This window comes from Olea europaea, chromosome 19 (genome assembly GCF_002742605.1).
Source record: "Olea europaea var. sylvestris chromosome 19, O_europaea_v1, whole genome shotgun sequence".
Classification (NCBI taxonomy): Eukaryota; Viridiplantae; Streptophyta; class Magnoliopsida; order Lamiales; family Oleaceae; genus Olea; species Olea europaea.
Genome location: NC_036255.1, coordinates 11,402,079 through 11,412,945, shown reverse-complemented (window position 1 = coordinate 11,412,945; position 10,867 = coordinate 11,402,079). Strand labels below are relative to the sequence as shown.

At 34.6% G+C, this 10,867-nt stretch overlaps 2 protein-coding genes across 2 annotated transcripts; both read right to left on the bottom strand.

Annotated features, from left to right (window-relative positions):
* Nucleotides 1-264: 264 nt before the first annotated feature.
* On the bottom strand, nt 265-3,314 carry LOC111368838 (BTB/POZ domain-containing protein At3g22104-like). The gene is made up of 3 exons (XM_022990309.1): nt 2,819-3,314; nt 1,022-2,131; nt 265-841 (listed from the first exon to the last, which is right to left on the bottom strand). The coding sequence occupies exons 1-3, from the start codon at nt 2,879-2,881 to the stop codon at nt 389-391; spliced, it is 1,626 nt and encodes a 541-aa protein (XP_022846077.1). The 5' UTR covers nt 2,882-3,314; the 3' UTR covers nt 265-388.
* A 3,308-nt stretch (nt 3,315-6,622) lies between these two features.
* On the bottom strand, nt 6,623-8,614 carry LOC111368360 (zinc finger MYM-type protein 1-like). The gene is made up of 2 exons (XM_022989590.1): nt 6,976-8,614; nt 6,623-6,681 (listed from the first exon to the last, which is right to left on the bottom strand). Exons 1-2 carry the CDS (start codon nt 8,612-8,614, stop codon nt 6,623-6,625), a joined length of 1,698 nt encoding a protein of 565 aa, XP_022845358.1.
* Between the last annotated feature and the right edge of the window lie 2,253 nt (nt 8,615-10,867).

Sequence of the window (10,867 nt, the reverse complement as noted above, 5' to 3'; positions counted from 1 at the left end):
GGACAGTGCCAACGGTGTTGTGAGAAGGAAAGAACCAGAATCTGATGGAAAGTAACATTCCTTTTGCTCTGATGTGTCTTTTCTAACAGAGTATTTGTCGCCCCACATCATGTATTGTCCCTAGATGAGAATGATATTTGAAAGGGACTTGACCATACTGTACCATTTTTGCTTAAACTTATTGCAGAGAATAATCAGTTTCTGCAGGAACACAACACAGCTTTTTCTCTTACTTTTACTATACAGCCAATACTTCATTCTCTGTGAAAGCCACTTTTCTCGAATCACTTTCTATGATACAGAAAATAAAGGAAAATAATATGTCCCAGACTATGTACAAATATATTTACAAATGGAGATACAATAAATAAATTAATAAAAATGTATTTCATGAGCACAGCCTAGGTACAGATTTAGCATTGCTGTGGTTTGACAACCTAGATTTCATCATCTTTGTCATCTGAATTTGCATTTTCCTGCAAATCTCTTCTAGTTCCAGCACTCTCCATTGCATACCTTGTAAATGTGCTCCGGTACTCTCATTCTCAATTGAAAAATCTAGATTGCCCGCATAAAGGAGGATTTGTTCGTGGGTTTTGTCTTTCTTCTCCGTTCGCTCTGTTTCACGGAAAATAGGAGAGTTGGTGAAGTTATTTGGTTGATTTGTGGGTTGAAGCAAGTTTTTGAGTCTGCACTGCTGAAAGTTCAGTGCTTCGAGTGCAGATTTTGATGGAAATTTGTTGTTTTGAGCCAGGTGGCTTAAGGCGCCGGGTGATAGTTTCTCATAAGCTAGTCCACAGCAGACCCTCGTTTTTTCTTCTTCGGACAACCCTGAATGAACCTGGAACACGTTAATTGTCAAACATAAGAATAAACCATTGGAATGAGCTTTTGGTCTAGTCATTTCCTCGGAAATGAACTATGCAAATAAAAAGTATCAATATCAAGAAATTATTCTCATGTTTGCAATCAAATCTGTTAATTACTTTTTCATAAGAATTCACGGCATATTATAACGTACCTCTAGGTACAAATCTACGGACTGGTAGATTCCATCAAAAGAGTCTCTAGCAGAGTCCGGCAATGCCCTAATTAGGGCCAAGAACTTTGATGGTTTCAGATGAGGATCGGGAGCCACTTCAGCTATATATGCATCTACCAAGCTCACAACTTTTTTCAATCGACTCAAAGGCAAACACCATACTCCTTTGGCAAGAAATGATTTCACAAGCCTAAGAACCAGATTTACATCGTACAGGTGACGTGCCCGGATTGGAGACGGAACAAGAAAATCGTCGAATGTTGCTTGATCTAAGTGTGAACCAATCATACTTTCCAACTTGTTCCTGCTGCATTTGCTTATGTTTCCTTGTAAAGAAAATCGAAGCATCCCAAACAAACTCTTGTATGACACACTGCTTAAATCCAAAGAGAAAAGCATCTCAACAACTGTTTCGACCATCCTACTTTTCTCGTCCAAAAAGGCGGAAGCCAATCTTGATTTCTGGTAATGAAAGAGAAACTTACTGATTATTCTATGGCTTAAGTTTCTAGACACCATTGATTTCACCAGCATTTCAATCAGACGAATATCCAACTGTACAAGATCTTCGAACCACCATGTAACCCGAAGGAAGCTGCTTTTCAAGCTCTCGCTACTTCTCGTGTCACATGACGCCCGAAATTTATAACTATCAGGAGAAGACACGGATGGAGATGGACTTGTTTCACAGGATGATGCAACCCTTCCAACAATAGAATCCAAGCATTTTTCAAGTATACCTGAAGAGCTTGCAACTGCAAGGAAATCTTGACACCGCTTCAAAGCCACTATAAGTTCAGACCATGTCCAATACCTGATATCTTCAAGTGATTTCGCCGTTTGCTCAAGTAAATTTTGGCTTCCAGAGACACATTTGTTCATTTCCAAGAAATATGCAGCACAATTTAGGTCTGTGATATTAAAGGGATTGATATCAATCTTTCCGTTCTTGTAGCAGAACCTAGTGATGAGCTCAAAATTTTCAGCTCCTCCAGGAAAGTCATGGTATATCACCTTCATGTTTCGTTTTCCACCTTTCAATGTGCTAAACATTTTTCTAATACTTCCTGAATAAGATGATAGAACTTTCTGCAAGAATTATAGCAAAATACAAAGCTAGATAAGAAAGGATCGATATAGATGAAATAACAAGAAAGGAAATTATGCTATGCAACAAATACAAAAAGTCCCACGCAGCATTTTGGTGGTGCTCGTCCATGTTCTTGAGCGATCAAGTCATTGACTAACATAATCAAAATCAGAAAAACCATAAAATGAAATTAAACACTTCTTAGACACAATCAATTAAGTATAGGGCATTAAGAAACAGGCATGCCTACAATCCCATCAAAAAGGCCAAGAACAGTGGTAATTACAGTGAGATCAACCTCTTTTAATAGTCACTTTCGAAATTGAAATAAGAGAAAAGCCACGACAAAGTATGAACATTATCTCCATAACAACAACATTAAATGCAAGAAAGAACTCCATTAAAAAAACAGCAAAATTCTTTGTCTGAATGGTGAAAATAAGTGGATTTGACAGAGAATAATCACCAGAACTCAAGCCCCACATAATAACAGGAAAATTATGTCAAATTATACTGCGAAAAAATGTGCCAAATAATCAAATTTTCAGATAACCCATATTGCAATTTAGTGAAACTCATTCAAAATCATTAATTTCTACAAAATTATACTAGTAAAATCCATATCAAAAAGAATTCATTAATGAATAATATTGAATTTTAACTGAAACTGAAAATGGAATATTTACCTTGTCCACCATGAGAACCTCTTCTCCATTGACATCAACTTCGAGATCACAATAGGCATCCATTCCAAAGTAAACAAGGAGAAAAAACAAAGCCCACCTCAAATTAACCAGCAAAATGGGATCATATTCTGGATTTGGAAGAGGACAAACAGAAAAGGGTCGGTTTTATGGTATTGCAAAATGCTTAGTCAACTGGTACAGAGGCTATGTGGCTCTCAACTGGTGTGTGTACTGTATTTTGCATCGAGAGACGAGTGTTTAGGAGGCAACAAATTGCACAAGGACAAAAATTACACACTTGCAAATGTATATTATATGAGGAGAAAACAAAGAGAAATCAGAAGTCTAATAGAAACCAGAGTTGTTGGTGCCCACTAATTTTTTTCTCTGACATTCTTGGCCCAAATTTTTCTTTTTCAACTGCAGATTTTATGAAGACTCTTTGTGTGAGTTGGGAGTACAAGGCTTTTTTGAGTATTTGCTGCTTTTTCAGCCATGATGTTCTTTAATTATCCCATGTTGATTGCAATTGCGACAAGGTCCCTGGTTACTCTAGCATATTTTTTATTAATTTATTATATATCCCGTCTATCACATATTTAATCTTAGGGTAAATTCCTCCAAAGTCCCCAATATTCCACGAGTGTGGCAACTATGTCTTCAACGTTTCATTTGTGGTACTCGTGTCCTCACCTTTTAACTCTATGTGCTTTATCCAAGGGAAAATTGCAGCAACGGTACCAAATCTTTCGTTTATTAGCAGAGTTTGTCCAAACTTTTCATTTGCACCACCGTGAGTACCAATTCTTTAAAAAATCTGCAATTGAGATCCAAATTGATAGTTTCTGTTAGTTTGACCGTTAGTTGATCCAATAAATTGACTTTGACTAATATTAAAAAGGGTAAAATTGTAACTTTGAATTAAACTTAAAAACAAAAAACAAAAAAAAATTCAATCACTGTTCATCTTCTCTTTCAGATGCTTCCTCACAGGTTCTTTATGGTTCTTTATTTTTTTCATTCATGTTTCGGATTCATATTGCCCTCGGACCAGTACAACTATCCTCAACTTCATTTCCGAATTCGTTATGGTACAACACCAAATTTTGAACCAGACCTATAAAAATTATAGCTTTCTGGTTAATTTGCGCAAAAACGTAACGTGGGATAAAATTAAAGTCACATTTTGTTCAGAAATTTTTCTAATGGGACTGAAACTTATGCACCATCGCCAGTGCCTGTGAATGGGAGGACTAGTCTGATGAGAAATGAGCAACCCACCATGTTTGAAAATTGTAAAGCTCTATCTGATGGTTATAGGTGGACTTTCAAGGAGGAGGAGGATGGGATTGATATCGGGGTGGGATTGGGAAAGAAAAGATGAACACTGATTGACTTTTTTTTTTTTTTTTTTAAAAGTTTAATTCAAAGTTAAAATTTTACCCCTTTTAATATTGGTCAAAGTCAATTTATTGGGTCAACTAATGATCAAACTAACAGAAACCATCCATTTGGACCTCAAGTGCAGTTTTTTAAAGGTTTGATACTCACGGTGGTACAAATGAAAGGTTTGGACAAGCTCTGCTAATAACCGAAAGGTTTGATACCGCTGCTGCAATTTTCCCTTTATCCAATTATCCTCACTTAAATGAAAAATGTCTATTTAAAAGTTAATATCTAGGTGGCCAGCACCGGCTGCACTTGATGTCCGAATTAAAGTTTAAAATTGTCGAAGAAAGATTTCATTTATCTCGAATAGGTAATTATATTCACATTATAATTTTTATTAGTTAAACCACGCTTTAATTTCACTTCGGATGCGTTTGATTGTAAGCATGGAATTTGTATGGAAAGAAAATAAATTCTAAGTAATTCAATTGCCTAGAATTTATTTGTATGAAAATTGTCAATTAAATGTGTTTGATTGATTTCAACCTAAAAAATACAATACTTGTCCATTTTTATTGGTGGGTTAATAAGAGAGTGGATAAATAAGAGAGAGAGAGAGAGAGAGTGAATTCCGTGGAAAATAAAATTATACTCTTCCTGAGAAAATATTTTCCTTAATTATGAGAAAAATATGGTCACGTGACCAAAAGTGGGAAAATATTTTTCATGAAAAAAATGGCAATCAAATAGCACAAAAGTAGAAATTTGGGTAAAAAAAACACGTTTTTCATAGAAAATATATGCACTCTTAAGGTCATCAATATTTACTCATTAAGACGTATTCAATAACTTTTTTCAACTTATTTTAATCTCGAGCATTCCATTAATTAACAGATCTCGTCTCTGATGGTGGTTTTAAATCCAAAAACTTCATTGTGAAAGTGTAAAACAACTTATTTGTCAATCATGTTTTTAATATGCAAAAAATGTAAAACTTATTATTTCCTCATATCGAAGCAAGAACACAATATTTTGACAGAAACTATTTTCAGAAACATGTCTCACAGGATTTTTAGTAGTATTTGTTAGAAGTTGATGAAATCTTTGGTTAAAATAGAAATGTGAATCTCATAAAATATGTTGTTAAAATTAATTGTTGGCTTTCACTTTAATTTTGTCCTTCAACTTTATGTCATGTGAAAATCGCGTACAATTTTAATGTTCGCATTGACGGTATCTGCCGTATGAGACACATATTCACATAACTAAATAGGTTAGAAACTCAAAATCTCTAATTTTAGAAGTTTGGACTCAAAGCTATGCTAAGAGCTTGCTTGAGAAAGATTTCTTCAAGTAAAAAATGATTTTATTAAAGAATCTGCAACTAAAAAGTGAGAAAAATTATAAATCCAATAGAATGTGTGGTTAAAAATGATTTTTAAAAAAAAAAAAAATCTCTTTCAAGCTTAGCCCCCGTTTGGACTCATTTTTCCAACACTAATTTTCAACCGCATATTTATGCATAAAATAATTTTAAAATAAATCCTAATTTTTTTCTTATTTTATAACGATGCGTTCTTCAATTTTTTACTATTCTAAAACATAATTTCTCGACAGAAAAAATGGATCCCAAACATGGGCTTAAATTTTTTATTAAAAGGTTGTTTGAGCCCCATTTTTATGGAAAAATGAATTTTAGAATAGTAGATTAATAGGAAATGTGTAGATGAAAAATATGAAAAAAAAAAAATTAATTTACATATAATATTATTTTAATGAAGAATGTGTGATTAAAAAGAAGAAGGAAAAAATGTATTTTGATAAAAATGAAAATCAAATGGATCATGCAATCTCTTAGAGGAACTTCTGCTTTATGTTTGGGTTTCGAAGGAGCCCAACCGATTTTGATAGGGTATATGAAAGTGGATACGACTGAAGACCTTCATTGAATAATAGGGAAATTTTCATGTATGCATCAGAATATAAAACTTACTCACATCTTACCATGTAGTGAGAAGTTTTTTCGAAAATACTATGCTGATTGATAAATATGACTAAAAATACTAGTTTCTATAATTAGCATTCAAAGTCTAATCTGTAACTGAAGAAAAATTTGAACGACGCTTTCACAGGTTTTCCATTAAATGCATTCCATAATCACATATAAATTCCATAAAAAAACTATATAGATGAATACCATTTGTAAAGCATTGTAAATTGTGGAATTACTGCACAGTGAGAGAGGAACTGTTGGCATCACTGTCTAAAATACATCCTTGAAAAGGCACGCTTGATCTCCTCCAAAAAAAAAAAAGTCTACATTTCTCTATGAGGAAAAGGTCTGGAAGATTCAATATTCATCTAGTACGTTATATTACAGTTGTCGAAATCGTCGTATATTATTTCCCCTTTATATCATTTCTGTGTAATTTCTCCATTGTGAACTAACTTTTCGAACGAACGGATTGCAGAACCTGGGATATAAATTTATATTATTTGATATAGTATAAATGTGTATTGATCTTACGTATATAATCATATTATACCTGTACATTGCTGCTCTTACACGAACAGTTGGGGCATGGGCGGACGCAGACATTTTAGACTAGGGGGTCAGTAACGAACTTTTAAAAAAGTGATGAAAAAATTAAAATAAGATATATCTTATTACAATTGCTCTCTACGTGTTCTCATACTTTGATAACGTTCAATAATTACATCATTTTCAATCTTATCAAAAACATCTTTCTCAATATATGCAATCAAACTATCATTCAACCATTGATCTCCAATTCGATTGCGCAGACGATTTTTGATGTAAGTCATCGCAGAAAATGCTCTCTCGACTATAGCAGTAGCCACGGGAAGAACTAAGGTTAGTGTCACAAGTTTGTAGGCTAATGGATACACTTCATGTTTATTCTTCACAACCAACTTCTGTGCAAGATCGCTAATGCCTTGTAATTCTTCAAAGTCTTCAGAAGTGCGCATATCAATAATATACGTATCTAGTTGATCATCAAGTTCTAGGATATCTGCTGCGTCAAAATCTACCGGATAATACTGACATAGTCGAATCAATTTGATCTTGTCAAAAGCAGCAAATGAATTATTTGGAGATAAACATGCAACACAAATAAGCAAGTCACTATTTGCTTCAGAAAAACGATCATTCAACTCTTGAAGTTGCATATCAATGTCGGCATAAAACATTTCCACACGAAAATAATGCAAATTTGTCACTGTCTCACACCGTGAACGACCTACAGTTACGAACATATCATCCATATCGGGAACATTGATCTTGTGAGTTTCACAAAACGAACAAATCACTCCCAAAAAAGAATTCCATCCATCATCTCTCATGGTTTGGAATTGTATTTTACATATTTGCACCAATTTCATAGCATTGACAATTTCTTGATCTTTTCTTTGTAATGCTTTTGACAATTCGTTTGAAATCCCTAAAATCTTTTTCATGAGATATAGATTAAATGCAAATTCAAATCTTAACATCAACTCCAATGAAATGCATGCATCACCTCTTGTTCCAGTACTTGTAGAATCAGTAGCAATCATCTCAATGATTTCGACTATAGTTGAAAACATGGTAATCAAGTTAATTAAACAACTATAGTGAGAGCCCCAACGTGTATCCTCAGGACGCTGAAAAGTAATTTCTTGATTGAGACCTCTTCCGCTTGATATTTCACCAATACTGAGTGATTCAAGAATTTTCAATCTTTGATTCTCTCGAATAAGATCACTCCGTTTAGCTGATTCTCCAACAATATTCACCAATCTATGTACTATAGTGAAGAAAGTTTCAATCTTCGGATGTTTCTGTGCCACGGCTACAAGAGCTAATTGAAGTTGATGAGTAAAGCAATGAATATAGTAAGCACTTGGATTTTCTTTCAAAATAAGTGCTTTGAGGCCATTATACTCACCTCGTATGTTACTAGCTCCATCATATCCCTGGCCTCTCAAATTAGATATGCTTAAACTATGCGTTGAGAATAATTGATCAATTGCAGCCTTAAGTGAGGCTGCTGTGGTATTCAAAACATGAATGACACCGATAAAATGTTCCAATATACACCCACTCTTCACATAACGAATGACAACTGACATTTGCTCTTTCACAGAAATATCTCGAGATTCATCAACTAAAATTAAGAAGAAACTATCACGAATATTTTCGATAATCACATGCAGACATTCAGAAGCAATAGCACTTACAATATCTTTTTGCACTCTTGGTGATGTTAATTTCAAATTTTCAAGTGCATTTGTCAAAGCAACGGCATTAATCTCAGGATTATGATCACACAACCAATGCAATAGTTCAAGAAAGTTTCCTTGATTGTTTGAATCTTCAGATTCATCATGTCCACGAAATGTCATCCCTTGTCGTAGAAGAAATCGAACACAATCAATTGAAGCATTTAATCGGATTCGATAATTTGTTCGAGCTTGATGCGATTGTTTAACGAGACAAGATCGAATACTTTGTTCTTGATTGTTGAACAATTCATATTTGACCCGAGCTTGATTGTGTGCACTACTTGAAGCCCCAACGTGTTTTCTTATATATTCTTTCTTTTTCCAAATCCGCCTTTAACAAATGAACCATCATTCAAACCGAAAAGATAACAATAAAAGCAAAAAACTGTATCCTTTGCTATACTGTATTCCAACCAAGTGGGATGCTCATTATACCACGAAACACAAAATCGTCGGTCTATTTTACCTATTCTTGTGGGTGGAAATATATGATTGCGAGTCTGACAATGACCTCTTTGTATATATGCTCTTCGAATCACATCTCGAATATTAACATCATAATTCTGTATTGGAACTCTCAATCCAGGATCAGAGGGAAGCTGTGCAACATCAACATCCCCAACATCACCAACATCTCCAATATCCTCAACATTTCCTCCACTATCCCCAACATCTCCAATATCCTCAACATTTCCAACGTCTCCAATACCCCCAAATCCAACATCAATACCCCCAACGTCTCCAATACCCCCAACATCTCCAACATCAACATCAACATCAACATCCCCAACATCTTTTTCATCCTTTTTCTTTCGAACATTCCTTTCACCGATATTTTGTTCATCACAGGAAATCGTAGATGTACGTTTAAAGTATTTTTCCATAACTGAAACAAACCAACCAAAAATGAAAAATCAACAAGATTAGAAATGCCTAAATCAGTTTATACTATTTCCTACCTACCAAAAGTCAGACAAAATTTCAATCTTCCCAAATCAATATTATCAATAATCAATTTACATATAAATAAGTAACAAATCCCTAAATCAGAAAAGGGTCAATTTACTAAATCAAAGCCCTAAATCAGAAATCCCTAAATTACATTTATTGGGCAGGAACATGAATCATAATTGATTAATTGAACTGTAAATAAATCCAAATTTAGAAATAGGAACTAACCACACATGACACATAGAGGCAGGCAGCAGTTACGGTTATTGTCACTTATGGAGAAGAATTCAAAGAAAAAATTTGAGTAAGTGATAAGTCTGTAAGTGTAAAGCTTCTAACCTTCAAGTCAGTAGTGATGGGTCGCCGGCACTGGCGTGACTGGCGTCGGCTGTTGCTGTTGCCGCAGTCGCATGGAGGCTGGAGGCGTTTCAGGTGGAGGCAGTCAGGTCAGGCAGAAACAGAGGCGGGGACGGAGCGGTGGCCGGTGGCTATGGGTGAGCTCTCACTGCTCTCTGCTGTGCTTCAATGGTGGGAGACTGGGAGTGGGAGTCAGCGCCGTTTGTGCGAGGCAGAGAGAGACGGGAGTTGAGAGAGAGATATACGGTTGAAGCAGTCAAGCAGGGAAGGATTTGTTTGAGTTTTGACTATTTTGATTTTTGACCTACTAATTTATTTATTAAAAAAAAAACATTAAGACTAGGGGGTCAATTGACCCTACATGCCCCCCCCCCCAGATCCGCCAGTGAGTTGGGGGATGTATGGATTCATTTACATGGAATATAATAATTTATTCTACTATAAATGTTTCCCATACATTACAATGAATTTTATTTTATTTTATTTATTTATTTATTATTATCATTTTTTTTTTGTAATCCAACAATACCCTTATGCAGAATATTTAACAAAATAATTTTTTATATTCCAATAGAGAATTATGGACACAGTGAACGAATTTGTAATTCATGGAACATATGATATCGAACAAGCTGAAGGTTGACAGTACTCGTTCCTATATCAAGATTGAGTATAATGCATATGAAAACATGTATTCAATTCGAATAACGAATGATACTTCTCTACAATTTTACTTGGAGTTTAAGCGTAGGGATCCACGCTTCACGGCATATGCACTATGTATCTGTTGGACTAAAGGTAAATCACCATAAATTATACGGAAAATTCAAATTTATAGTATAAAATCAAAAATATCAAAAGTGATACCGATTTCTCTGATATTCTATTCATTGGGAATATATAGGCTTGATGTCGAAAAGATTGAAACTAGCGGTTTTTTAACAAGAATAACTATATGTTTACAATGTATCTTGCAAGTATTGGCGTCAAATGAGTTCTTGCATGAGGTGATGGATTAAGGTGCTAAGCATATTGAAAACTTGACGTGCATGATGTGTACGTGTA